Source organism: Cavia porcellus, unplaced genomic scaffold (assembly GCF_034190915.1).
Source record: "Cavia porcellus strain 051 isolate PalLab524CR breed Dunkin Hartley unplaced genomic scaffold, mCavPor4.1 scaffold_6, whole genome shotgun sequence".
In the NCBI taxonomy this organism is placed as follows: Eukaryota; Metazoa; Chordata; class Mammalia; order Rodentia; family Caviidae; genus Cavia; species Cavia porcellus.
Genome location: NW_026947489.1, coordinates 91,629,383 through 91,657,040, shown reverse-complemented (window position 1 = coordinate 91,657,040; position 27,658 = coordinate 91,629,383). Strand labels below are relative to the sequence as shown.

General features: G+C 53.0%; 1 protein-coding gene across 2 annotated transcripts; it reads right to left on the bottom strand.

Annotated features, from left to right (window-relative positions):
- Positions 1 to 201: 201 nt before the first annotated feature.
- Socs7 (suppressor of cytokine signaling 7) lies at positions 202 to 27,658 on the bottom strand. Of its 2 annotated transcripts, XM_063251444.1 has the most exons (10): positions 26,471 to 27,657; positions 19,886 to 19,950; positions 16,856 to 16,960; positions 16,429 to 16,530; positions 15,479 to 15,609; positions 14,896 to 15,064; positions 12,992 to 13,120; positions 5,509 to 5,644; positions 5,099 to 5,245; positions 202 to 4,008 (listed from the first exon to the last, which is right to left on the bottom strand). In XM_063251444.1, exons 1-9 carry the CDS (start codon positions 27,424 to 27,426, stop codon positions 5,125 to 5,127), a joined length of 1,914 nt encoding a protein of 637 aa, XP_063107514.1. In that variant the 5' UTR covers positions 27,427 to 27,657; the 3' UTR covers positions 202 to 4,008; positions 5,099 to 5,124. The 2 variants fall into 2 exon arrangements, with proteins under 2 accessions (XP_063107514.1, XP_063107515.1); XM_063251445.1 differs by lacking the exon at positions 16,429 to 16,530 and having other exon boundaries at positions 26,471 to 27,658.

The window sequence follows — 27,658 nt, the reverse complement described above, 5'->3', positions numbered from 1 at the left end:
GGCTGCAGGTGAACCCCAACACTTGGTGACCCCACGGAGACCTATGAGTGCGTCCTGCAGAGCTCAGGCCCCCACTGACCCGCACGAAGGCATCTGGTCCGAGCCCCCAGGCCACACTCTTTTGGGGAGCTCAGCACTGGGTGGCAGCCCAGGCCTAGGACAGGAGAGGGATGCAAAAGCACAAACCCAAACAAGTCGGAAGAATTTCTAAACATTTTTATTTCAAATCTCTTTTCACCCCCCCCCCCAAGACATGGGTCGGTACAGCAACCATAAAAAGGAGATACAAACACAAGAGTCAGATGCTCCTGCACCGACACTTACAAAACCAGGAACTGTACACGGGGCTTCCAAACAGGACCTGCAGCAGTCACTAACGGCCTTAGAGAGTGGAACATGCCTATGGATACAGTATGTACAGACGACCCGCTCTGAAGCAGCCCACAGGGACCCCGCCCGACACCCCGCGGCCCCAGGAAATACCCACACACCCCCAAAGTGCATCTGTCCTGTTCATATCAAAACATCTCTCCCTCCCGCCCTCGGCACCTCCTACCCCATTTAAGATTGGCCTGCAAGTCTATTTTAACAATTTAGTCATTTTTAATAGTTTATGAAAATAAATTATACAGCACTATTTTAATAAATTAAGCACAAAAAAGGGAGGGGATGAGAAGACAAAAGCCAGGCCACACATTGGCTTGGACAAGGCGGCTGAGGAGGTCATGGTGATGGCACATGTGGCCCCCTTTCTGGTGAATTGTCGGTGACCCCTGGGTCCAAGGATGACACCCCTCTTCCTTGAAGTCCTTATGAACCAGAATGCACAGCAACATCGGGGTCCTGGTCCTGCCTGTCCCTCAAGGGAGCACCAGTGACAGACGAGACCTCCGCCTGGCCTGCCCCCCAACCCCAAGCTAGTGGCTCAAGGCGACAGCACCCCATATCCTCACACGCCGCCAGGAGCAACCCAATCGCAGTCCAGCTGCAACCAAACGTTCGGTTTGGGTCTTCCTGAATGCCTGCCAGGTGCATCTTGGCTGAGGGGCGGCAGCTCCGGGTGCCCCTGAAACCCACTGAGGTGACAGAGAAGCAGGGTGAATTCCACATGCTGGGCTAGCTCGGGAGGTAGATGCGGTGGGGAAGGGGGTACAGAGGGTATAGGGAGGAGGGATGCAGGAGAGCCCAGGTGACACCTGTCAGGAGGCCGAAAAGCAACAAGGTTGAAGAGGACGTGGGATCTGCAAGTACATCAAGCTTCTCCCAGGGCAGAGGCATTGGTGTTTGAAACGCACCTCCCAGGCCTCCTGACTGTGGCTCCAGAGCCCCAGCCTCTCTCCCAGAACGGGCACTGCCTTCTGCACTTCTCCCAGGCCTCCTGTCACCTGCCGCACAGGCTCGTCACAGCAGGACTCACGGTGGGGACTTGCAGACTAGACGCTATGGCCCCATAATCCTACAGCAATCATAATGGGGACACTTCTGTTTTTCTTGTTTCATTTTTTTTCTTTTTCTTTTTCTTTTTTTTTAATAAAAAAGGTTTTACTCCCCAGGAGCAAATAACTCATCTGAACTACTGATAAACACTGCTGCAGTGAAAGGAAAGATGCCTACGTGTATGCAATAGCACAGTTCAGTGTGAGGACAGCTGCGTGGACAATAGAGACCAAAACCACCCATCCACCCCTCCCACAGGCCACCCAGAGGATTCCCATAGGGAAAACGTCTAACGCCAAAGCCCGGGCCAGGCGAGGGGCACAGCTCTCTCTCAGCACTGGGAACAAACCAGGCTCCCTGGGCACTGGACTGGAGCAGGACTTCCGCAAGCCAGAGGACACGCGCAGCCATGCTCTGGGGCTCAGGAGGGCTGGAGCCCACCCTGTGGCACTCCCAGCTCCTGTGGCCTCGGGCCACTTCTCCTCCCTGTGGGTGCTTCCCCAAGGCACCGCCACCCACCCAAGGGGGAAAGGGAGGGGAGGTAGCTCAGCTCCACAGGGGCGGGCGGGGGACCAGACCACATGCCAGTGGTCCCCCACCCTTTAAAGGCCAACTGTCACCCTCTGACCTAGTCCCCAGCATCCACACTCCTGCCCTCCTCACTTAGCACCACATTTCAGGTGACAGCAGGCTACAGCAGCAGCCACAGCAACCCGGGGCCCCAGCAGCTGGGTGACCTGTAGGTTACACGAGCAGGGCAGGGTACATATCACGCCTGGACACCTACAGTGAGCTCCTGCATGGTGACGAAGCAGCCCTGGTGAGGACAGAGGCCCTGCGGGGCAGCTCCCCCTACCCCCCGGCCACCCACAGTCCCGGGCTCCCTGGAAAGGTTCCAGCACGGAGCAGGTGACAGGGCCCTGGCCACACCCTGGCTGCTGCTCTGCTTTTGTTCCTGAGCCTGTGGATTCTCCGAAGAAGCCTAGGCCCAGCCCGGGGGCTGAGGCCATCCCGCCTTCTGGCTCCATCAGTGCTCCTTGCCTCGTTGCCCTCCTACGCCCGAACTGCATCACTGGAGCTTCCAGACCATCTAGTCTCTGAGCTCACCCACTCCAACCGTCCTCACCAGTCCTTGCTCAGCTGCCACCAGCGCCCTGCAGGGACTTCGTGTGCAGCACTCACGCTCAAGCTCCCCTCCGGCCAGCAATTGAACCTTCTGCCTGGTAGCCACAGCATCCAGTCCGGAGCCAAACATGTGCACATAAAATACTCAGGGGTGGTTGCCAATCTGCCTGAGGGCTGAAAGGAGGCCAGGCCGGCAGCTCCAAGGTGGGGCGGCACCTTCCGCAGACATGAAGGACCTCTCTGGGGTCTCTCTGCCCAAAGAGGGCCAAGCACCATGGAAGTGGGTTCCGTTCCTGCAAAGCTCTCTCTGGCTGTTTCTTCACAGCCCGGTCACGAGGCCGGGACCTCTGCTCAGTGCTCAATGTAGGGCTGGAGTCCTGGAGGTGAGCAGGACACAGCTCTGCTCCTAGACCCAATAGTGTCGCTGGTGTTGCTGATCCAGTGAGCTCAGGCAGCTGTGAGCTTCGGGTCCCGCAGTGGCAGTCTCAGACACTGGGCAGCAGGCCAGCAAGCACCACAGCACGCCTGTCACCAGCAGTCCCTCAGCAGCGCACACACCAGTGCCACAGTGCTAGCCATGGCGGCTGCAGGAGCAAAGGCCACTAAGAAGCCCCGAGCTCCTGGTCTGCCACAGGGACCTCACAAGGCATCTCCCAGGCCCCGGCGGAGGGAGGGCAGCAGGGTGGTCCAGAAAGGGCTGGGGCTGGCAGGAAGCAGGGAAGGAGGCAGCCCTTGCCATCTCCCCCAGGGCGGGGTGATGGTGGGAACCTGAAATACTGATGAGATGAGCCGTGCTCTTCTGCTGGACTTGGGACCCTGGAGGCACCCCAGGGAAGGGGGGGCAGATATGGGTTTGGCATGGGGAACCCCAGGCAGCCAGCAGGGATGGCTGGGGATGAGAAAACACCCACACTGTGACAGCGGGGACTACTGTGCCTGACTCCTCCGGGAAACCTGCCTCAGGATGGAGGCAGAATGGCTGAGTTCAGGGCTCAGGGCCCACGGAATTCAGGTAAACAAGCTGACACAGCCTCCTCGAAGGCTTTTCTCAAATTTGGTTCCAAAGCCTTGAAGAAACTGAACAGAGGCGTGCATTCCTCCAGTATGGACGGCGCTGGCAGCTTGCTCCCCTGCCCCGGGGACATGGCGCGGAGACTGTCACCTTCCTGGGGGACTCAAGTCCTGCAACGACCCCTGCTCAACCGGCACAGAGCCAGGCTGCCTATAGCAGGAGTCTTCCACACCGAGACAAAGATTAAAAACGAAACTTCTGAAAAGAAACAGCATTGGGACTTCCTCAGGCCTCCAGAGCCCGCTATCCACACACCGGAGGGCGCTGCGCCACCCCGACAGCCATGGCTGCGCTGCCTCCAGGCCAGGCCCTCCCGTCCCCTCCTCCTCTGCTCACTCCGCGGGGTCTTCAGACCAGAGCTGGACAACAAAAGCCTAGGGAGAAAGGGAAAACTTCTGTCATTAACATCGCAAAGCCAAAACGCAGGAGAGACACAGCAGAAGCTAGCAGATTTTTTTCTTTCTTTTTATGTTTAAATAAAGTGGATTTTAAGGGGCTGGAAATTTAGCTCAGCGGCATAAGCACCTGCCTTGCAAGCAGGCAGTCGTAAGTTCGATCGCCGGTACCGATAAAAATGAAAAAGACAAAAAAAAAAAAAAAAAAGTACCTATAAAAAATGGATTTTAAAAAAGAAGTTAGTAAAAAAAAAAAAAAAAAAAAAAAAAAGAAGTTAGTGGAGAAGGCCACACTAAGACAGGGTCACCGCCAGCATGCAGTGCCCACTAGGTGGTGCTTGGATGGACACAAATGCTGCTCGAGGTACAAGACAGGTCTGCGTGCCCCTGGTGACGCTGAGTGTGGCGACTCACGCCTGTCATTCCAGCACTTGGGAGGCTGAAGCAGGAGAACCACTGAGTTCAAAGTCAGCTGGGCTGCAAAGTGAGCCCAAGGCCAGCCTGGAGTGCATAGTGAGACCCTGTCGCAAAAAGAGAAAACCAAACCAAAAACCACAAAGAGGGCGAGATCATTGAGGCAAGAGGAGCACGTGCACACTTAAGCCTCCCTGCCCTGTTCTCCCCCCACTTACACTAGTCATTGGCTTGCACAAGGCTTGACAACTTTTTTTTTTTTCTGGCAGTATATCCCAACCCCCAATCCCCTTTTAAAAATTCTTACTGTGTTGCTGACTTTTGAGACAGTCTCACTATGTAACCCAGGCTGACCTTGAATCCATGATCACCCTTCCTGCCTCAGCCTCCCGCGTGCTGGGGTTACAGGTGTGCAACCACCATGTCTGGCAGCCTTTTTTAAATGTTGAGATGGGGTCTTGCTGAATTCCCAGATTGGCTGTGAACTTCTGATCACCTTGCCTCAACCTCAGCTTGGCAAATGTGAAGCCTGTGCGTCTGTTGCCTCCTCCTAAAGGAGCTGCACCCAGGCGTCCTGACACCTCTGTGACTCCCCAGCAGACGCTACAAGAGGCTGCAGGGGTGGGCAGGGCTCAAAACCAACCCCAGGTCCTACCTGTGGTAGCCACTGGCCGGGCCGAGCTACGTGGAGGGTTCCGCCTCTTGCTTCTGTTTGGAGACGAGCTGCGCTTCCTTCAGAGAAAGGTACACCTCCTCCTGAGGATCGTAGTAGTAGAACTTCCGAATGTAGGAGATTAGAGGTCTGTGAAAAACAAATACAAACAAACGGGAGACACTAAGTAGCCCCTGCACAGAAAGCAGAGAAATGCCCTTCCCTCTGCATTCCCTCATGCTGAGGCCATGCCTGGGACCTCTGCTGTGCCATCTGCTGTCCCTCAGCCAGGGCACCCTGCTCCCTGCTCCCTGCGGCCTCCAAGCACAGGAAGACACTCCCTCCAGACCTGCAGTGCTGCACTCCGCGCCCCCCCCCCCCCGCCCCGTGACCCAGACCCCTGACCGTCATACTTGGGCAGTGGGAGATCCGGGATGTGATCTATGCGTACAAGCTGTCGGATCCGGAATCGGCACAGGTGCTGGAGAGATTTGACGTTGCTGAATCTGGACACAGGGTAGAGCAGCTGAACCGGAGTTGGAGGCAGGCCTTGGGGGGAACAAGGGCAACGTTCAGGAGTCTCCTCATGGTGCATGGTGGGTTCTGTGCTGCTTTCCTCCGACAGAAGGCGACTACAGATTCCACGTTCAAGGGAATTAGTTCTGCGCGGTCTCCCTGGCACCATTCTGGTGGGTTTTTTGAGACAGGGTACAACCTCAAACTCACCATGACCCTCCTGCCTTAGCCTCCTGAGTGCTGTGATTACAGGCTTGTAGCACCCATATCAAACTAGGGGGTGCTTTTTTTTTTCTTTTCTTTTGACAGGGTTTCACTCTTAGAGTTCAGGCCGGCGTTGAACTCACTATATAGCACAGACTGGCCTTGAACTCTTGGGACCCTCCTGCTTCAGCCTGCCAAGTGCTGGGGTGACAGGAATGTGCCACCACACCTGGCTCTAGAGGATGCTCCTAAAAGAATGGCATCTGCGGGGCTGGAGATTTAGCTCAGCGGCATAAGCACCTGCCTTGCAAGCAGGCGGTCGTGAGTTCGATCCCTGGTACCGATAAAAATGAAAAAGACAAAAAAAAAAAAAAAAAAAAAAAAAGAATGGCATCTGCAGCAGCTCAGGACAGATACCCACCAGGAACAGCAGGCAACACTGAACCAGTGCAAAGACACTGGGAACCTCTTGGTTTCAATACCCAAGAGCACAGCAGAAGGTAAACAAGCCACACTACTGGGAGGAAAAACCTGAAATGGAAAATCTTTGAAAGATTCTCTTCTTGGACTGTCAGTGCAAATGAAATTCTATGGACAAAATTAGTTGGAAATATCCATGCTACTGGGGCTGATTTCAAACAGTTTGAAACCTGTGTTTGAATATGTGTTTGCCTGGCTAGGGCAAGGTCCTGGGTTCAATCCCTGGTACAAAAAGAAAGAAAGAAGGAAGAAAGGAAGCAAGATTGGGTTTGAAGGTGTGAGAAGGAAAAAAGGCTTGCAGATTGCTTCCCCAAGGCTTCCCATGGCTGCTGACAACTGGCTTTCTCAGCAAACAAAACCTTACCTAAGGGCTAGGAGTCAGCTCAAGGGCAACCTGCGCCTGCCAGGCAAGCCCAAGCCTCTGATCCAGCAAGCCCACATATTTGCTCATCTTTAAAAGCACTTAACTCACTACACTTAGAGGCAAACACTCTAGAGCCCACAGCACCGCCACACCTGCCCCGGAGCAGTGACAACCTAACCAGAGACACATCCGCTCCTCCAGGGTCCCCTCAGCTCTGGCCGCCAAGAGGCCCTCATCCCTTCCCTGTCACTCCCATGGCCACTGCGGCCCACAGCACCCCAGGTGTGGTGGCGTAGGCCTGTGGTCCCAGCACTCAGGAGGCTGAGGCAGAAGGATCTTTGGGAGTTCAAGATCAGCCTGGGCTATGAAATGAACTCAAGGCCAGCCTGAACTGCATAGTGGGACCCTGTCTCAAAGACAAACAAGTAAATAAATTTGCTATGTACAATTTTCACTCTTGACTCTATTTCACTTGGCTGGTTTGGGTTCAGACGGCTCTCTGTCTTTGTTCTTTCGTGAGTGGTGTTCCTGCATGCCTCAGTAAATGAAGTCAGGATCAATGGCTTCTCGGGGCCGGTGCAGGAGACAGGAGCCACTTCCATAGCTGCTGGCCTGGGCCCGGGCTCCTGACCGCCCCGCGCACGGGCTCTGCTCGTGCTACTTGAGCCTCAGGATTCACAGCAACTGGAAACCTGTCAAGCTTCTGCTACTCCTGTCCCATTTCCCCACATGGAGAGAAGCAGTCAGGTGGGAAGAAATGTGCTACGGGGCAGAGAGGGGATGGCCAGCAACCTCAGCTCACATCTCGCCAGGGCTTCTGGGCACAGACCCAGTTCCAGCCACGTCCCCATGTTCTCCTCCCCACAAGGACCAGGTTGGGATAGAAACTGCTCCTGGTGTGAGCACCCCAGATGTCCCAGCCTTTCTGTCCCCGAAGACCAGAATCACATCAGGAACCTTACGTACTAGTCATGGCCCAGGCCCCATGTTCTTCAAAGTGTGAAGGGCGGACTGGGGATTTAGCTCAGCGGCATAAGCACCTGCCTTGCAAGCAGGCAGTCGTGAGTTCGACCCCCAGTACCAATAAAAAGGAAAAAGACCAAAAAAGAAAGTGTGAAGGGCATTACCGAGAGGCTGGAAGCCTTCCTGAAATATTTCAAGGAGGAAAAAGAGGCACAGGTTCCGGCGTCACAGTCTGAGCTGTGCACAGTACCGCCGGCCCTCCCTGGCCCGAGCCACGTGCTTCTAGGGAGTGGGGATAGTGGGGGGCAGAGGGTTCCTTCTCCCTCTCAAACCCCACAGGCTTAGGCCTTCTCACCCCGCGTTACTTTCACAATTTAAAAAGAAACACAGGTGGGTGTGGTGGTTCATGACTGTGACTGCAGGCCTCGGGAGGCTGAAGCAGGATCGCCATGAGTTGGGTGACAATTGGGTTTCACAGTGAGAACTGGGGAGATCCTGACTCAGAGTTAAAACGGGCTGCAGATGGAGCTCAGTGTGAAGGGCTTGGGTTCAATCCCGAGTTACAAGAAAGCCAAACAAGAAAAACACCCCATCTTCATGGGTCAGAAGATTTAATATTGTTAATGCTCCTCACAATGACACACAGACACAACCCAAGGTCTATCAAAATCCCAGGTGGCTTCTTTTAATAAATTGACAAAACAGGCTGGGGATTTAGCTCAGTGGTATAAGCACCTGCCTGGCAAGCATGAGATCCTAAGTTTGATTTCTGGTACAAAAAAATAAAATAAAATTGACAAACTGATCCAAAAATTCATATGGAAATACGAGGGACTCAAAATAATCTAGAAAAAGCACAGTGTATTCACATTTCTTGATTTCAAAACTTATGGCAAGGCCAGGGATTTAGCTCAGCGGCACAAGCGCCTGCCTGGCAAGCACGAGGTCGTGAGCTCAATCCTTGGTACCAAAAAAAAAAAAAAATTATGGCACACAAGGTACAGTGGCACACACCTGTCATCCCAGCCCTCAGAGGCAGGACCATCACTGAGTCCAAGGCCAGCCTAGACGACACAATAAACTGAGACCTTGTCTCAAAAAACAAAGAAAGACAGAAAACCTCTGAATCGCACACTTTCAGGAGGTGGGCTAGGGGTTTCCCCAGTGCCAGACAGCAGCTAGGCCCCCAGACTGACTAGACAAGGCTCCCCAATTTGACCACATCCAGTCCTGTTTATCGACAGGGTCTCCATGAGGCGTCCAGGTGGCCTCAAGCTTAGGACCCTCCTCCCCCAGCCTTCCTAGTAGCTGGGATTGCAGGGTCCTCCGCTGTAGCAGATGAATAGGTGAATTTTACGTGACATGAATTACCCCCCAGTGAAGAAGGAAACAGGCAGGAGAGGGAAACACACCAACACAAGGCTGCTTCAAGCCAAAGATGGGGCAGCCGGGCCCAGAAGTGGAGGGAAATGGGCCAAGCCCACTGGGGCAGTGGCCTTCCACACTGGACAGACGCCAAGGGGTCAGCGTGTGGTGAGCAGTGGGCTCAGCCTCGAGGGTCTGTCCACGCCATGGGAGGTGCTCACTGCCTAGCACCCAGGAGGCAGAGACAAAGAGGGGCTTGGGGTTCTCCTCAAGGGACACCCAGTTCCCGACTTCCTCCAAGCCTGCCTCCCATCAGGGCCACAGGCTGGCGACTAAGCTTGTGACACACGGGCTGTGGGGGACACGCCAGATCCATAACACAGCACCCATTGGCTCCTGATGGTATCCTGATGGAAAGGGACAGAGTCAAGCATGTGTCTGCCATATAAACCGGCACACAGGGGCTGGGGATTTAGCTCAGCGGCATAAGCACCTGCCTTGCAAGCAGATAGTCGTGAGTTCGATCCCTGGTACTGATAAAAAAGAAAAAGACAAAAAAAAAAAAAAAAGAAAGAAAGAAAAGAAAAAAAAATAAACCCAGCACACAAATCAGATGACAAGAAATGTCTCCACAGAATTACTCAGGCTAAGAGCTGAGTACAATAGCTCTTCCCAATAGTTCCGGTTACTTCAGAGGCTGAGGCAGGAGGATCACTTGAGCCCAGGAGTTTGAGTCTAGCCTGGACAAAACAGTAAAATTCTACCTCAAAAACAAAACTCAATCTAATAATAAAAATAAAGTGATTTTTTTTGCCACCTCTAACAAAGGGCTGCTAAGATCAAAGAAACAGGACTGGACATTGTTTCCCACAGGCAGGAGAAACACTTCCTAGATAGTTTTGCTAAAAGGATGAAGTACATCAGGAGGCTGATGCAGGAAGATTGAAAATTCAAGCCCGGCCTGAACAACCTACTCATTTTAACATTCTGTCTCAAGTGAAAAATGTTGGGGATGTAGTTTAGAGGGAAGGCCAATGGGTGAAACCCCTGGTATGGCCAGCGAAAAAAGAATGCCAAACCTTACAAGGTGATCAAAGTTCCTATCAGCACTACCAAGCCACTGACACATACTGGGGTGACCTGCCCGGGTGTGCTGAGGGGAGCCATCAGGTCTCTGCAGTGCTCCTTCACTAGCTTCCAGAAAAGACACATTAGCAGAAAAGTGGTTAAGACGTGGAAAAGGTCTGTAGTTCAGGGAGAGGCACCACACAGTATGAAATCCTTCCCGTTAGTGATTTCACAAGGCAGTGGTGGGGGAGTGGAGGTGGGGCGCGGCACCGTGGAGATGGTGAGGCATGCACAAGGGCACTGCCACTGGTTCCCGGGGCTGCATGTGAGATGGTGAGGCATGCACAAGGGCACTGCCACTGGTTCCCGGGGCTGCATGAGTCTACACCGGTCCAGAGCTAAAGATAGGGGTTAAGACAGCTACAAGACTTGGGCCGAGGATTTAACTCAGTGGCATAAGCACCTTCCCCAGTACCAAAAAAAAAAAAAAAACAAAACAGCTACAAGACTCGAGGAAACGTTAGTGTGTGTTTGAGTGTGGACCAAATACTGAAATTAAGGATTCACTGCGCACTTTTTAGGTGTGAAATGGTATCACAAGCACACTCTTCACAGTGGCACCTCCCTAAGGAGATGAACTGAACCCAGTGCGGTAACCCGGGTGGGTTCTGAAACGAGGGAGGTTTTAGGTAAAAAGAAAACTTGACTCTAGCCCGGCTGTTAGTTAGTAACAGTGCTTTAATGACGGCCATTCCACTGTGACAGACGTACCATACAGTGGGAGCATCAGCAGCAGTAGGAGAAATGGCAATGGGGGTATAGGCAGCTCTGTACTCCAGGACTTTTCTATAAATCTATACACACTGCAAGTCCTAGGGTTACAAGTGTGTGCCCTAAGCCCAGCTTTAAAATTAGTTTTATTTTGTTTTTAAGTAATTAAGAGAAACCTACTGTACTATTTACAGATGATACCCGGGGTTTGCTCCCAGGGAATGAGGAGAGTTCGTGAGCATTAACCCGCGCACACGTGTGTCACGTCTGGACAGAGCACACTTTTACCCGGAGACTAGCGTGCAAGGAAGGGCAGGCAGGTACGTGAGGCTGTGGGCCATGGCTGTTGGGAGGGTGATGGGTGCACGCTAAATACACTCCAGTAGGAAATCACAGGTGTGAGTTCAACTGCAGATGCAAGCCAAGCTGCTGGAGGGGTCACTCAGGCAGAGCAAGGAGGGGAGCCCTGTAACGCTTGACTCTGCAGCCTGAAGACAGAGACACCCACTTCCCAGCAGTGGTGCTGAGCAGGTGGAAATCAGGCCCAGGTTCAGAGCTGCCTCAGACACCATGGCTAAGTTACCTTCAGAGCGAGGGTCTTAGCCTTTCAGCCTTGGCTCGGTTCATCTCACTAAAATAGCTTTATCTGGTTTTTTGGCCTTTAGTTTTTTGTTTTTTGTTTTTTTTTTTTAAAGACAGGGTCTCACGTAGTTCAGGCTGCCCAGAACTCACTACATGGCCTAGGCTGGCCTCAAACTCATGGTGATCCTCCTACTTTAGCCTCCCAAGTGCTGGGATTACAGGCATGTGTAACAGCCCAGGCTGTTTTTTGAGGTTGCTGAAAGAGACCAGAGACACTTAAATCAAGACTCTAAAGTAGCAGGGTGTGGCACTCTAGGTGCTAAAACAAGAAGATTATAAATTTGCACCCAGTCTGGGAATTTACCGAACTCTATCTCCAAATTTAAAAAAAAAAAACAAAATATAACAAAACAAAGAACCTAATCAAGTACCTGGCACATGTCAGGTACTCAATGTTAGTTGTTAATAGGAGCAAATATTACAAGTGCCATCCTTACTCCAATTTAAAATTTCTACAAACCAGTCAGGTGCAGAGGCACACACCTGTAATCCCAGCAGTACAGGAGGCAGAGCATAAAGGTGGAAGTTTAAGGCTAGTTTGAGCAGCTTAGCAACTTAGGGAGACCCTGTCTCAAAACAGTGAGTGGACAAGGGGAGGTTGCAGCCCAGCATGCAGAATCTGGTTGGGTTCCTGGTGGGACACATCTGCAGAGCAGATGAGGGGTCCAAGAAGCCCTGGCTCTGCAAGCAGAGAGAGGCTGGAGTCCAGTATCCTCCATGACATCACCTGGTTTGTGCCCAAGCAGAGTGACCCCTGCCTTATCTGTCACTGCCACACACTCCCTGTTACACACTCCTGTCACCTGGCCCAGTCCTGCACCCAAAGCTCTGCCTGAGGGCTCCTGGTAAACTCTCACCTCTCAGAGCAACACTTCTGCCTCAGCTTAAGAATCTGAATTCTTAAGAATCTGAATTTGGTTCAGGGGGAGGCTCAAGAGTTCTCAGATCGGGGCTGGGAATTTAGCTCAGTGGCATAAGCACCTGCCTTGCAAGCAGGCAGTCGTGAGTTCGATCCCCGGTACTGATAAAAACGAAAAAGACAAAAAAAAAAAAAAAGAGTTCTCAGATCAAGTTCCTCACACCATTGTGCCCCTCACTGCACTTTGCCCAACACTAGAGAGCAGGCACTCTACCGGAGATGACAGTAACACCTTCCTGAGCAGGCAGAGTCTCAGCCAGCCTCGGACAGACGCCCAGGGGAGAGAGGTCGAGAGGTCTGTATGTGCAGCAACCGCCGGGAGGGAGGTGAAACAGAAACCTCCACAGCCCTGCGTGGTCACAGCAGCCCGGAGGACTGGCACGCACATCTGCACTGCAAGTGCTCACTGCTGGCCTCACTCGAAGCTTTGAGATGCGTGCAGCAGCATGATGGCCTGGTCATCAGCGAGGAGGAAACCATGGCTTCCCCCAGGGTGCAGGCCTCACAGGAAGGGCAGCTGCTCTAACAGCCAGGAGCAAACTTCAAGGAAGCAGGGACACTACACCCATGGCGTGTGACACAGTGAATGTACCCACAGCCTTACCTGGAACTCTGGATCTCAGGAAGTAGAGGAACTTCCCGTTCTTGGAGTGCATGATGGCTCTCTTGATGAACTCCACCACGGACTGACAGCGGTCCTCAAACTTGGGATGGCACCACAGGCTGAAGGTTCCTGCGTAGAAAATGAATACAGTTACTCAGGAGGGTGGGACAAGGACCCCGGTTCTGGGGAGAGCCATTTGTGGGCACACTAGGTCCAAGTACCCAAGCCACTTGTTCTGTTTATCCCGCAATCAATGGGAAGAAGGATGGCACCTCGATTGAGTAAGACATAAACGAGGTCTTCAAATATTTTCATTTAATAAATAATAAATAATAAATGTAAGTCAGAAAAAAACATAAAAAGATTCTGTCGAGTGTATGAATCACTGTCATACTCTCCTTATACATATACACACACGTGCACACACATGCACACACACGCACACACGTAGAGAAGGGAAGAACGGCTACCACAGCGAAGCGGGCTACTGCAACACCGGGAGAAGACTCAAGGTTTCAAGCATTCACAAAACAGGCAAGGGCGATACAGACTCAGCAGTGCCCTGGCCTCGCGCATTCACTGTGCCTGGCACAGAAGCCTTCTGCCTTTCCTTCTTTAGCTTCTGAAGGCCTTGCCCAACATGGCACCAAGTTCCTACCTCAAACCTGAGCCTCTCAGAGGCAGAAGGGACTCCAAACAGCCCTTACCTAAGCAACACAGACAACTGCAAACACTAAATAGCATATCCTGAGAGAATTGCCAGCAAAGGACGCAGAGCTGCAGGCTCCAGTCTCTCCACTGCCCTTAGGGCATTATCCTAAGCATCATTTAGAAAGAGAAGACAAACGTCCAGTGCAAACTGGCTGCTCGAAGCCCACAGGCCTTCCATTACAAACTCCATTGACTGGAGGAAGAGAAGTCCCTGAGTGAAAAGTAACTGGAGAACCCTGGAAAGGACGCTCACTCCTGGCCACTCACCCACCAACAACCTCAGGCCGAGCACCACCCCTGCTCCTACCACCCAGCCGCACATCACTTTCACAGGTTTAACGAAATGCTTCACCCGAAAATGCTTTGCTTTGCACTTTTGGCTTGGCCTGTTTAACTCTGGATTTTAGGACTGGAGGAAAATGGGCAGCTTCCCCAGTTCTCAGGTCTCTGAACGCAAGTGCCTTTCTCTTCACATATCCCTAAGCTGAGCAGGGCACAAGAAACCACGGCCCAAATGACCCTGACCTGCACGGCCACTTCCTGTCTGGAAGAGCCGTCTGCAAATAGGAGCTGAGGTGGGAAAGGCACCAGTGCCTGCAGGAAGCTGGGCAGAGCTCTCCCAAGTAAGGGAGGCACCCAGGCAAAGCCTGCCAAGGCCCGAGGGCCAGCCCTGAAACGACCCCAATCCTCTGGGCTTCTGCTCTGCTACTTTACGCAGGGACCCTGACAGAAGAGGTATTTGCTGCCCTGCTACCAAAGACCAGCAGAGTTTCTGACCCAAGTCAATCAGAATGGCGCAATTCGAACCCAATCCAGAGAGCTGCGCTCAATCCAGTGTCACAGACCAAGCAGCACTGCTAGGACAGAGCAGGGCTCAGGCACTGACCTCACCCACCCGCAGCATCCTGGTAACTCCTTCCTGAGACGACAAAGCTGATCAAGTGGGACAGGAAACTGTCACCACACACTGTGCTGTCTGGACCAGCACAGAGAGCCAGGACAGGGCACTCGCAGGATCCCCGAATGCCTGGTTAGTTCTGAATGCAGCTTGGCATCTGTGACGCTTCTGCCCATACCCGTTCAGGAGGTGTCTTGCGGATGGAGCACCCCCACCCCTCCACTCCTCCTCTATGCCACAGCACCCTTCTGAGACAGGGACAGGGAAGGGCTTAGGGAGCAGCCAGTACCCTCACCTCGGTAGTGCTCCATCCTGGTGTGGTGGGTGATACCCTGGGACCGGAAACTGAGGCTCAGGATGTACCGAGGATCAGAGCTGTCTCGCACCAGGAAAGAACCATCCGGCTTCCCCTTCAGCTTCATCTCCGCATCCTCCCAGTTCATGGGGCCCCAGTACCAACCACACTGTCAAAGGCAGGATATGGCAGGGAGTAAACAGAGTGGGGAAGGGGCAAGGTTGTGGGCACAGTCCACCCTCCTGGGGGGGCCCCACCCCAGGGGCCCCACCCTACCCCATCTGAATAGGGGAAGGCTACTCCTAGGGTCTCAACCATGGGCAGTGAACCCCAGGATCCCTGTGTCATTAGTTCCTCAGGGTAACTGAAGTTCTACAATTCTGGGCCCCATTCCCAAGGGCCCCGTGAAGAGACCTGCATGAGGTAAGCTACAGAAGTCGCCCACCTTCACTGTGTGGCCTCCCCCCTAACCTGTGGCTCACTGCAGCTGTGAACACAAAGGCCAGGAAATGACGCTCTCCTAAACACAGTCCTGGGGGCCTGGAGCAGTACCCCTGGGCACCGTGACATGGGTGCCACCTACCTTCTCCAGCTCTCGGAGGCTGGCAGCAAAGCTGCTGGAGTCGGGCCGGTAGAGGGCACACTGCAGATGCTGGGGCTGCTGGTTGTGCAGGGACTCGGCAGCCCGGGTGGGCACAACCCGGGGAAACGCATCTGTAGGGCGAGATGGCAGGGTCACTTACTGGCTCCCACTGTTCCCCCCCAGGCACACCTGCCCCCAAAAAGAGATGCTAACTGAAGAGGGGTGAAGCATTAGAAGCTAAGCTGGAGCGGTGGAAGCCAAAGCCGTGAGGAGGAGCTGGATGGGCTGAACAGAAGCCGTGTGGCCGTGTGAGCCGTGACAGGGAAGCCGTGTGAGCTGTGAGGGTGGCGGGCGTCCGCCCAGGCCGACTGGCACTAACCTGACTAAGGTGACTATTCAGGCCTTCACCAGCCTAGGGCGATGCCGACTTCTCTCACCTCCAAGTGCAGCGCGGGAAGGCGGCCTTGGGAACAGTGACTTGCTTACTTGCCCGGGAAGGGTAAAGACTTTGCCAGGCAAGTAGAAAGAAAGCCGATGTCCCTCATATTACCTCTTGGGAACCGGAGGTTGGCAAGGCAGGTGCGGGCTACCGGAGCGCTCAGTACTGACTGACAGAGCTGCAGTGTACGCTGGCGGCCCAGAGGAATTACACAGCCCTAAGCCTGGGACCCTGGGAGCCCCCCACTACCCTGGCAATAAGGCGATTTCCTAAGTGAGCTCTAATTCAGGGATCGGCAGTCCGGTCTCAGCAATTGGAAGATGAAAACCTCAGTAGCCTTTTATTCCTGAGAAAAATCAGATTTACCTCCACAAGAAAATGGGTTAGAAAAAAACAGTTCGCAGCCCCATTTCCAAGGAGCTCTGGTCCAGCCGAGGGAGAGATAGAAGCTCTCTCCCAGGACTGTGATTTCACTAGGTTTCACCCGAGTCCTGCTCTAAGCTACGCTAACCTGGGGCATGGGGCGGAGGAGGCGGAGGAAGGGGGAAAGACTGCAGGGAAGACCCCATCGGAGCCACCAGGACAGATGTCGGCAGCGTCCCACTGATATCATCTAGAAGAGAGAACAAAAGCAAACGTTCAAAGTGAGCCAGGGAGGAGAGGGCAAAGCAGAAGGAGCGGGCATCACATCAGGCTGCCCTCTGGGGGGCTGGCCTGACCTGCACCGTTTTTTCACCTGGAGGCACCCGGCTTAGACAGGGGAGCCCAGGGCAACAGACCCAGGGCGAGGGGAATGGATAGCCAATCAAGAATGGAAGCTCAGCTCAGTGCTGCCGCATACAGGTGCAGGCCCCAGGGACAGAAAAGTGCCGCTTCACCACGGGAGATCAGAGCGCCCCCTCCCGCCCAGGTGCCGCAGCAGAGGGAGGACACAGTACCTAGGAGACTGAGGCTTCTTCTCGGAGGAGGAGGGGGAGTTGGAGGATGCGGGGAGCTCAGCCCCCGCTGAGAAATGTCCACGTCCACAAGCGACACAGTTTCACCTGGGGGAGGCACAGGCAAGCGTCACCGAAGCCCCTCATCCAAGCGTGGAGGGAAGCAGAGGGCAAGCAAGGGAGGTTCGAGCAGGACTCTGGCAGAGCCCGAATCCAGGGCTCGTCGGCTGGAGTCACCCTGAGCAGTCAGTTTAAACTGCAGTCATTCAGTCACCGGCAAGGGCCAAGTATTCTTGTGGGGAAAAAACCTGGGACCAACTAATGCTGGCTCTGCGCTGACTTACACAAGTAAGGCCTGCAGCCCCAAACCCAGTGGGTCTTCTTTATCGAATGGAAGCCACATTATGTCTTTAACAACTTGCACACCTGCCTCTACCTTGGGGAGCAAGGCAGGTGGCTTGTGAGGCCAAAGGGACAGCAAAAATCAACTGCCAGAAAATGGGGAGAACTGCAGGGTGGGCTGAATGCAGACACAGATTTCAGCATCAGCTTAGCCAACTATCTCCAACTAGAGTTTCCAGAGTATTCACCTAAAAGAGAATCTACTATCTAAGATGTTAATTAGCAGGGCATGGCAGCATCTGTAATCCTAGCTCCTCAGGGGGCTGAAACAGGAGAAGAAATACAAGTTCAAGGCCAGCCTGAGCAACGCAACAAGACCCTTTCTCGAAAATAAAGTAGACTCAGGGTAGAGTGCTTGCTGAGCATGTTAAAGGAAGTTAGTTCATCAGAGTGGAGACCTCCAACTCTGCAAGTGCACTCACGACCCTAAAGGCTAAAACTTCCACAGTCAGCCACAGGTCCGAGGCTTGGAGGCAGCTTTGTAACGGGAACCAGCAGTAGCGGCGCGTGGCTCCTCTCCCTCGCCAGCATGCCATGTAATTCATGGCATGTCCGCCTGTCCCCTGCCAGGTCAGTTCCAGGGGATGAGAAATGTTTCATCCCCACCTGAGGGCTTGGAGTATGTTCACTTTGGCAGTCTGATCTGCAGGTCAGAACTCAAGGCTTCTCTGCCTCCGCCCTTGCGGTGTTATTGCCAATACCTTTTTCTTAGCCAGGGTTGAACCAGCCCCAAGTTAATATTTTAATGCTTCCCACGAACAAAGGAACAATGAGGCAACCAACATCTCTAAAAGGCCAGGAGCTAGGTTTACAGAATCTGCAATTTTTTGCAAAGGTCTTAAACACTAATGGAAATGAGAGAGCTGGGGGGACCTCATTGAAAGAGAATCAGGCAACATGTTCAAGGTCATGGGCTCGGGCCCTAGTTCTGCCAAAAAAAGGAAAGAAAAAGAGACATGCAGAAAGTTCTAGAAGACATGAGTAAAGCACCGGAAGGGTCAGCAGCTGAGACCCTCTTGTCCCAAGCAGTGCACTGAGCCAGCCAGTGGTGACACCGACAAGTCAGAGAAGCCCCAGTCATAGGCACAGCACTTAAACCAAAGGCTCGGCTCAAGGGCGCCAAGGCTGAACCTCAAACTACAAAGCTGAATTTCTCACTTTAAGGAAAAAATAATTACTCACTGGAAAACATGTTGCCAAAGACTAAGGCTCTCACTCCAGGCTCCTCCCTCCAGCAGATATCTGCACAGGGACCACTCACTTGTTCTCAGCCCCCGCTGCAGGTTACCACGCTGGAAGCTTCACTGGCTTCACATTTCCCTGGAAATCTCCCTTCCCAAATCATAACTCTTTCAATCACCTTTTTGAGGAACAGTGGAATTTTTAGGGTTTTGTTTTTTGGTGGGGTGGGCTTGAGACAGGGCCTCACTATGTAATTTAGGCTGGCCTTGAACCCACAATGATCCTCCTGCCTCAGCCTCCTGACTGCTGGAATGACAGGCATGCACCTCCATGCTCAGTGACTGTGGGATTTTTAAAAAAGGCTTCTCAGTCACAACCAACAATAGTACTCAGTCTCCTGAGACTTGGGGCAGTGTGGAAGAAGACTCCCTTTCCTCTGGTTTCAGTCAGGAGCTTCATGGTCCCCTGAGGGACATCTCACTCTCTGAGAAAATTCCCCATGAAGCAAGCAAGGCTGGGGGTACAGCTCAACAGCAGAGCCCTGCCCCACAGCATCAGGCACAGGGCTCAATCCCCAGTCTGACTGCTGGGAAAAAGGCAGCTACCCACTACCTACAGGGCTTTAACAGCCTTCCTCCACTACTAACTGCGTGCCCGCTGAAGAGGAAAGGCTTAAATTAGATACCACGAAGAGCCCTAACAGCTGCAAGCATGGGTAATCCCCTTTGCCCAAAGTCTCTTTTTTTTTTTTGGTCTTTTTTTCCTTTTTATTGGTACCGGGGATCGAACTCACGACCGCCTGCTTGCAAAGGCAGGTGCTTATGCCGCTGAGCTAAATCCCTGGCCCCTGCCCAAAGTCTTTAAAATTAGACCCGATGTACATGGATCATTTTTATTAGATAATCTATGAACTCCCTTGGAAGCAGGGGCAGGAAATATATGACTTCAAAGGTCTCTTATGCATACTGAGCCCATAAATTTGCAATCCTACTTTTAATTTACATGAGATGACCCTGAACTACAGATTTGTAACTGCCAGGGACACTCAATTACCAGCAAATGGCCCTCAGCTCCCCACCTACAATGTCTCAAGAATAGCATTCCACACCCTAAAAACTGCCTCACCCCAAGCCCACAGGGCACAGTGAGGGCAATGCCTGCAGATGGGCCAGGAGCCCTCCTGGGAGTCTCCAGCATTTTGGTAATGCGCTGATGGCCTGGAGGATTTGTTCTGGCAGGGTTGAGCCACAGGTCAGAGCCCAGGCTTTCTCCTCCTATGCCCTTAGAGTATTCTTCTAATACCTTTTTCTGACCCAGGGCTGAGTAGCTCATCAGCTAATACTGTGACCCTTCCCAGTTAAGAAAATGAGTCCCTAAAAGGTCTGACAGGTCTTAGAACACTCCTGCTTCCAGATGTCTGACACAAGAACAGAGCAGAGCAGCCCTTACCTGTGAACAGGGGGCTGAAGGAGACCGGAGAAAAGGCACTTTGAGTTCTCGTCAACCTGGGTTTCCTGGGGGGAAGAACACAGAGAATGAATGGGAGGTGCGGACACTTATATTTCAGGAGCTACGACACAGTTCCAGACGCACAGAAAACAAAGCACACTCCAGTCAGTGTGGCACACTCCTGTAATAAAGTCCAACAGATAGAGGAGGAAATAATCAGGGTGATTCCTTAAATTACCAACCTACCAAATCAGAACTCCCTTAGGGGCCCTCCAAATCCAGCAGCTACAAAAGTTCAACACCCCAAAAAGTAATCAAAATAATCAGAAAGTGTACCACAAGAAGGAACTCAGATACAAAGTTGATTTTCATTTGGGAGTCAAAAGAAAAAAAAGGTTCTAGGGTGGCACAGGCGCAGCGGCCTCCACTGGGACTCCCAGGAACACCAGGCCTGGGGTCCAGGCAGCCACCACCTGAACCCACAGAGACCTGATTTCCGCACTCCTGAAGTGTAGGTCAAGACCATGACTAATAGGTGGCTGCCTCCACCTGGGGTGGGGCTCTGCTTGGAACCCCAGTCACACAGCACTGTGCGACCCCAGGAACCAACTGAAAAGTTGGATAACAGTGCCCGTGTGTGTGTGCATGTGTGTGTGCCTTGTCCTGGGGATGGAACTCAGGGCCACACACATGCCAAGCCAGCACTCTACCAGCCCCATCTAGCCACAGCCCCTTCCTGATCTCCTTTTCATTACACACTCAGGGGAATGTCACTTTGTACCAGTTTCAACTGGCTTGACAGCAAGAAATGAAAGAAATCCAAAAACCTCCCCTACAGACTTTCTGGCTAGGAATGTGCCAGACTCCAAAAACAGAAACACACCTTGGGGTGACTGAAGCAGTTACATGGGAGCCTTGGTAAAGTGATGGAGTGGGGCTCCAAGCTGAGTGAGACCCAAGTTCTGATGACTAGCAGAACTAGACATTTACAGGAGAGAAATTTTGTAGCAAATAAATTATACCTTAGTAAATTAAACTTCTTTCGTCTTTTTGAGACAGGGTCTCACTATACAGTTCAGGCTGGCCTTGAGCTTACTTCATAGCTCAGGCTGGTCTTGAACTCACAATAATCCATCCTCCTGTTTCAGCACTAATCCCAGTGCTGGGATTACAGGTGTGCACCACCATGCCTGGCATAAAACAAATTTTTTAAAAAACAATTCCACCTGAGAATTGACCAGCTGACTCCAGGCATTAAGGCTGTACTTACAGTATTGTGGTACATGACTCTACATATCAGAGCTGGCTCTCCTAAAAATAGCCTCACTTGAAGGCCTAAACAAATGCTAAACTTTTTTTAACGAATCAACTGTACCAATGGAGGAGAATAAAAGCAAAAAGAAAATCCAAAATGAAATCCTATTTACAATTACTTGACTCTGGAAGATGCATATCTGTTTATATTTTGACATAGGTGTTTGAGCTTCTCCAAATTCAAAAACTCCCAAACCACAGGCGCAAGGGCTGGCATCTGGCTTCCCACCATCACCCTCCCTGCAGCATCCTCCAGGCTGGACTAGAGGCCCAACGGTGGCACATGCCCCCAGCACAGCCACACCTGTCCCTCTGGGGATCAAAGTGACAGCAGCGGCGGAGCACCAACAATCCCAAGGGCAAGAACGGATACTGAAAAAAAAAAGAACGGATGCTGAATCCACCAGACAGCAAGAGCTTCTGCAATGACTTCCCTTTGGTCACTTGTGGGCGCGACACTAAAGTCGGTGCTGGGAAGCTTCACACCTCAGCCACTTGGCTGCCTGCTTGCTTGCCAGCAAGCCGCACCACAGTGCCATCTGCCTGTGCAGGTACCGGCTCTGGTGCCAAGCCCCGGAGTGGTGGTGTCCGAATGCACACGCCCGCCCCTGGCAGTCTGAAGAAAACCAGTTTCTAGGATCTGCAGAAAGACAAACATCAGAGGCCAAACCTAAGCAGAACCACAAGATGGTTTTTCCTGGCAAATGAGAGTGCCTTGTGGCTGGAAGTGAAGCAAAAAAGGTCTAAGAGGCTGAGAGACTGGTAATAAAAAATGCATGGTCCTCACTCTTTGGGAGAGGCAGCCTAACAACCTGCAGCAGTTTCTGCCTCGAAGACCTAAAAGCTTCCTAATGGCAGTCGCTCATAAATGACCAATCTAGGGGGAATTAGGGAAACAAAGCAAGGGAAGGACTAACGTGAAATCGAGGATGCTGGTCCCCAGTGGAGGGAAGAAACGTAACCAGGAAGTGGCACCAGGTCCCATGGCACTGGTAGCCTTCCGCACACTTGCTAAGCACAGGGCTGAGCGTGGGTCCTACCCCTCTACCCCCACCCCACCCCCCTGGCACAGAGGGACACCTGGGATGATAAAATGCCACTCTGAGCTGACCTGCTTTATGGAGAGCTCCATGAATGACGCAGCTCCGGGACATGTTTTAAGTGACTCCTCTAGTCCACACTGCCATGTTGTTTATGTGCCCCCCCCCCATCACCTCACCAAGCACTGGGGTGCAAACTGAAGCTGCCATATCCTGGCAGTGGGGCTCCTGTCATTCTCAGACAGGGCAAACTTTCAAGTGCCAGGATGAGTGGTAGGATTTGGTGGCTATGCTCCTGGTGACAGAATACAACAGGGACAGCAGGCTCGTCTCTGGGGCATCAGCTCGGTCACTGCCTATGCTGCAGGTGAAGAGACACTGCAAATTAGTATCTATGATGCAACAGACTCAGGAGGCAAAAAGAGTGACAGGCACTTGGCTAGACAGGGCAGCGCTGCTTACATGCGAGCGCTAGCCAGAGCTCAAATTCCTTAAAACCTGAAGCATAAGCAATGAGATAGCAGTGCCCTCCCGCTCCTGCTGACGCCCCAAGGCTTGCACATATACACTCCCTCTATGGTTACTTTTCAACTAGGGTGCCACATGTGAGGTTTCGTCGCCCCAGTGTACCTCTGGCCTTGGTAGCCCACACAGTACCAAGCCAGGCAGCCTGTGCCATTTCCAGCATGTCACAGTCAGTGTCTGCTCATGTGCTGTAGGCACAAAAACCATGTGCTTGTTTCTAGTTCCAATACACAGACATCTGTGCAGCAAGGTCAGATCCAGCTCCATCCCCAAGCAGCTGAGGAGCCGGCAGGCACAGGCCAAGCTCCCAGCCTGAGAGATGACGATGGCCAGGGAAAGGTGAGGAGGAAGCGGCACAGGGCTCCAGCGGACAGACAGACTGCCAGAGGCAGGGAGCCCATTCCGAAAGAGCAGCCAAGCACAACCACTTTGCAGAAAAATAGTTAGAGAGATCAACAGAGGGTGGACCCCAAATCCACACGTTTCTCACTACACAAAACCGTTTTTTTCTCAACATGTCACGCTCTGAGAGAAACACTCCTTTGGAGCTAAGACCCTGAAATGAGTGAAAAGTGTTTCTCCTGTTTGCCGGGTCTGTCCAGAACAGCAGGGCCCCGCACGCATGCCAAGGCAGCTGGCCTCCCTAGCCCAAACTGCATCTCTTTCTCCCAAACAGAAAACCACCTCGCAGCTGTTCTCCTTTGCTCCACCTCGAAACTATGAAGCCTGCCAGGAACAGCTTTGACTGTTAATGAAAATAAACCTATTTTCATTTTGTTGTTTTGTTTTTGTTTTTGAGACAGGGTCCTGCTATGTAATTCAGGTTGGCCTTGAAGTTACAATACAGACTAGGCTGGTCTCAAACTGCTGGCAACCCTCCTGCCTCAGCCTTCTGGGTGTGGGGATCATAGGTGTATACCACCACACTCGTCTATAAACAAATTTTGAAAATGAACAAGGTACCCCTTTCCACATTATGTGATGATTCAATAAGGGCAGATCAAATGCTATTTTCCCCCAAATCCAAAAGGAAGACAATCAGCTCGACATATGTGAAACAGCCCAGGAAACTCCACCGGTTTTCCCGAAATAGCACAGTTCTATATTACACAGAGGCCCACGGGCATCAAGCCCAGCTCTCTGAATTCTGACATATGTGTGGTACCAGGCCTAGCCCAGTTCCCAGAACAGAAACTTGGTTAGTTGGCAGGCCTATGTCTTACTTTAGTTAAAAAGCATTCTCTAAGTTAAATCCCAGTGCTTGTAGACGCAGGACATCTAGGCATGTCTACTTTGTGAACTCAAAAGCATCTGAGAGATGTCAAGCTCTGCTTCAGTGTTAAAATGGGTAAACTGCTGAGCCTTTCAATGACAGGATGAATTTTCTCACTGGTAGCTGTGATGAACAGGAGCAAAGAGAAGTGTGCCTGGAGGTTACTGTAAATGCCCCAAATTACACAGCAGAGGCCCATAATTAATCCTAACCAACAATGAGGAGGAAGGCAAAAGACTGAAATGGCTCACTGCTTGCAGGTCTTACCCCTCCAGAGAAGGGATCCAGTGAAAAATCCCAACTCATCCTTCCTCCTACCAGTGCGGACCTGCTTAGGAGGGCAGAGCCTCAGAAGTCACAAGCGTGCCGGCCAGACGTGGCCCGTGCCTCATGGCTGCACGGCTGCCAGGGGACTGGCACACAGTAAGCTGCAGGCAAGCTAACAAGCAGCAGCAGATCCCAAGCTCGGAAAAAAACCCACCAGCTCAACAGTGCCACTTCTCTTCCAAAAAGCACAAAATATTCTACTTAGATCTCTCGTCTTGTTCCTAGTCCTATGACACAGGAACAAGATAGCCAGCACTCTCCCATTTTACAGATGTAAGGAAGGAAAAGGTGATGAAGACCAACCAGCCTCCATTTCACTGAGGATTCGGAGCTCCAAATGCCACCTCGGCTTTCGCATCCACCACACAACACACTGCCTCCCAACAGCAGTTACATCACACGCTAGTGCACAAACAACTCACTCTTCTCCAACCAGCAGAAAAAGCCCTTGGACCAAAAAATGTAATTCTCCAGCACCCTAAACTAAGCTCCTTTGCAGAGAAAGGGCCCTGCGCACTCTGCAGCAGAAAGCTGTATGGTGTTCAGTGTGAAGGCTGGTGACAGAGCAGCCAATGACCATTAAATTCTGCTTCCCAAGGCAAAAAACCCGTAGAACATTATATGCCTTTCCCTCTTCCTAATCCATTAGACATAGCAGCTAATTTCACACCACACCTCGCATCTGGCATCTCTGGAATCTTAGACCAAGTCCTGGTCAAACCAGAACAAAGGCAGGAGAAACCCTAAAAAAATTAGCAATCTATCTTACCCCCAGCGTCAATCTTGCCCCCACCCCCACCCCACCAGAGAAGACTCTCCTGATTGCTAAGTGGAGCATCAAATGCAAAGCCGACCACAATAAAGGCTGTTTCAGCAGCCGCACACTTTTCAAGACCAGAGCTCCCAGCATGAGTTCATCTGGAGGCAAATGGAGAAATGCTGGCCCACCTGACAGGCCACACGCTGATTTCCTTGGGGAGTTTGGGTTTGATTCAATCCTCAAAATAAACCTGACACAGCAGATCAGAAAGGGGAACAAAGCCATCGGTCCCACCTTTTTCTCCCAGAGTCCCCAAGTTCCCTCAAGAAGGGAATTCCACACATGAGTGCTTCACAGTCTGCAATCAACTGGAGAGCCTTTTAAAAATTCAGATTCTTGAGCTCTGGACAAACTGAGCTTTTGGAAGCCCCCACCAATGACTCTGGCACATAGGCAGTCTCTCTGTAGGTCTACAGTTTCGCAGGTTTCAAGCTTCCACACAAGCCACACCAGGACCAATGCTGGACCCATTCTGAACACAAAACACGCTAGCATTCGGAACAAGAGAAGTCTCATTTCACTGACACACAATCTGACAGCTTTCTATTACAACACTGCAGGCCTAACCCTAAATGTCAAATATCAGAAATGCTGCAGGAAACTCAAATCTAAGTTTGCAATTTTTATTAACTGACCTAGAATTCATAAACTTCACTAATACTTAGAATCCTTGCATGGGCTTGAGATCAAAGCTATTTTCTGTTCTGATAGTGGTAAGCACACAGGCTTGAGACATCAAGTGTGTGTTAGGAAACCACCAGGAAAGTGCAGATGCCCAGGATGCTGACCTCTAAGTGCAGATATTCCTGGTCATTTGTGGTCCACAGTAGTGGGAGGGCTGGGGCCCAGGTACACAGAATAATGAGAAGGTATTATCATGATAATACACAAGGTGATGGCCACCAGCTTTCTGTTCCCAAGGCCAAACATTTCCAGCCAATTTCCTGCACGGCCAATAATGATGGAGGGACACTCTGGAAAAACTTAAAAAAGACAGCCAAGGCAGGAGTGGGCAGAGGTGAGGTGTACCAAATCTGGAGATGCTAACCAGCTGAGAAGAGTCACCTGAAGTAAACTAAGAGTGAAAGCTTGTTTCCACAATTAACTCTGATCTGATGTGAGATGTCCCCACCTCTGCCTCCTCGCGAAGACCCCGTCTTAAAAATCGCCAGAATCGACTTAGGAGTCAAGAAAGAAAGAAAGGAAAGAAAGAAAGAAAAAAAAAAAGTGGGGTGGGTAAGGAAAAATAAAAGTCAAGCTTGTCGCGAGCTCCCGGCCAGTCTCACCTCCCCACGTCCACCTCCCGACCCGCAGAGCATCCCACGTCGGTGAGGCTCGCGGCGGAGGCGGCCAGTTCTCCCGAAGGCCTCTTGCCGGTCCCGTCCCCGCCGCCCGAGCCGCCGTTGCAGCTCTTCGTACGGAAGAGGCGGCTGAGGCGGATCTTGAAGGAGCCTTTCCGAGAGGGGCCCGCGAGAGGCCGGAGAGGCCCAGCGGGCGGCGGCGGCGGCGGAGGAAGCTGCTGCTCCGCTCGGCTCGGCCGGCCCGAAGGGACAAAGTCCTGCAGCGGGAAGGGAGCCGGGGGCAAATCAGGTCCCGGGGGCTGCAGCACCAGCCGGCCGCCCCCTCCTCCGCGGCCCGGGCTGCTGAGCTCCTCTTCCGAGCAGCTGTTGGTCTCCAGGCTCTCGGCCTCCGACTCCAAGCCCTCCAGGACAAGCAGCGCGTCGCTCGTCTCCGTAGGGTCCTCCCTGGCCTGTAGGGCGGCGGCCGGCGGCGGGGGCTGAGGAGCAGGCGGCTGCGCGGGGCAGGGGCAGCAACCCCCGCCCGCCGCCTTGCCTCCCGGGCCCGCCGGCTGCCCAAGCCCCAGGGCCGCCAGCTGCGCCTCCAGTCCGGCTGCGGGGCCCCAGGCCCGCTCGAGCGCTAAGCCCGACGGCAGGGCCTTGGGGTCCAGGGTGCAGCGGTGTCGCGGACACAGCAGCTCCGCTGGTCCCGGGCCCGGCGCCGCCTCGGCGTCCTCGTCCTCCGGCGGCCGCCCCACGTTGCGGAACACCATCAGCTGGGGCGGCCGCGAGCCCCGGGGGCCGGGCCTCGCGAGGAAGGGCGGTGGCGGGGGTCCATGGCCAGGTGGCGGCGGCGGCTGGCCCGGCTCGGGGGCCGCCTCTCCATAGCCCAGGAGGCGGCTCAGCACTCGGTACGAAGCGGCCGCCGCCGCCGCCTCACCATCCCGGAGCTCGGCCCCCTGCATCGGGGAGCGGGAGGGAGGGCGGACGGCTGTGACAGCCGGGCTGGGGAGGGGACTAGGCCGGGCGCCGCCAGAGCCCCGCCCGCCACGGTCCCCGAAGCGACAGCACTAACGGCCGCCGCGGCTTTTGCTTCATAGAGGGGGGCGGGAGGCGCGCCGAGCCCAGCACGAGCCCCAGGCCGCGCGCCGCCGCCACCTCCGCCACTGACACGGACCGCCCCACTAGACAACGTCA

Excerpts from the sequence above, each read along its gene's own strand:
- Socs7 (XM_063251444.1), bottom strand. The coding sequence starts at position 27,426 with ATGCAGGGGGCCGAGCTCCGGGATGGTGAGGCGGCGGCGGCGGCCGCT. Across the intron at positions 15,065-15,478 it reads GCCTCCGAGAGCTGGAGAAG|TGTGGTTGGTACTGGGGCCC; the intron begins GTAGGTGGCACC and ends TGCCTTTGACAG. Across the intron at positions 5,645-12,991 it reads CCTGAGATCCAGAGTTCCAG|GCCTGCCTCCAACTCCGGTT; the intron begins GTAAGGCTGTGG and ends GTTCCCCCCAAG.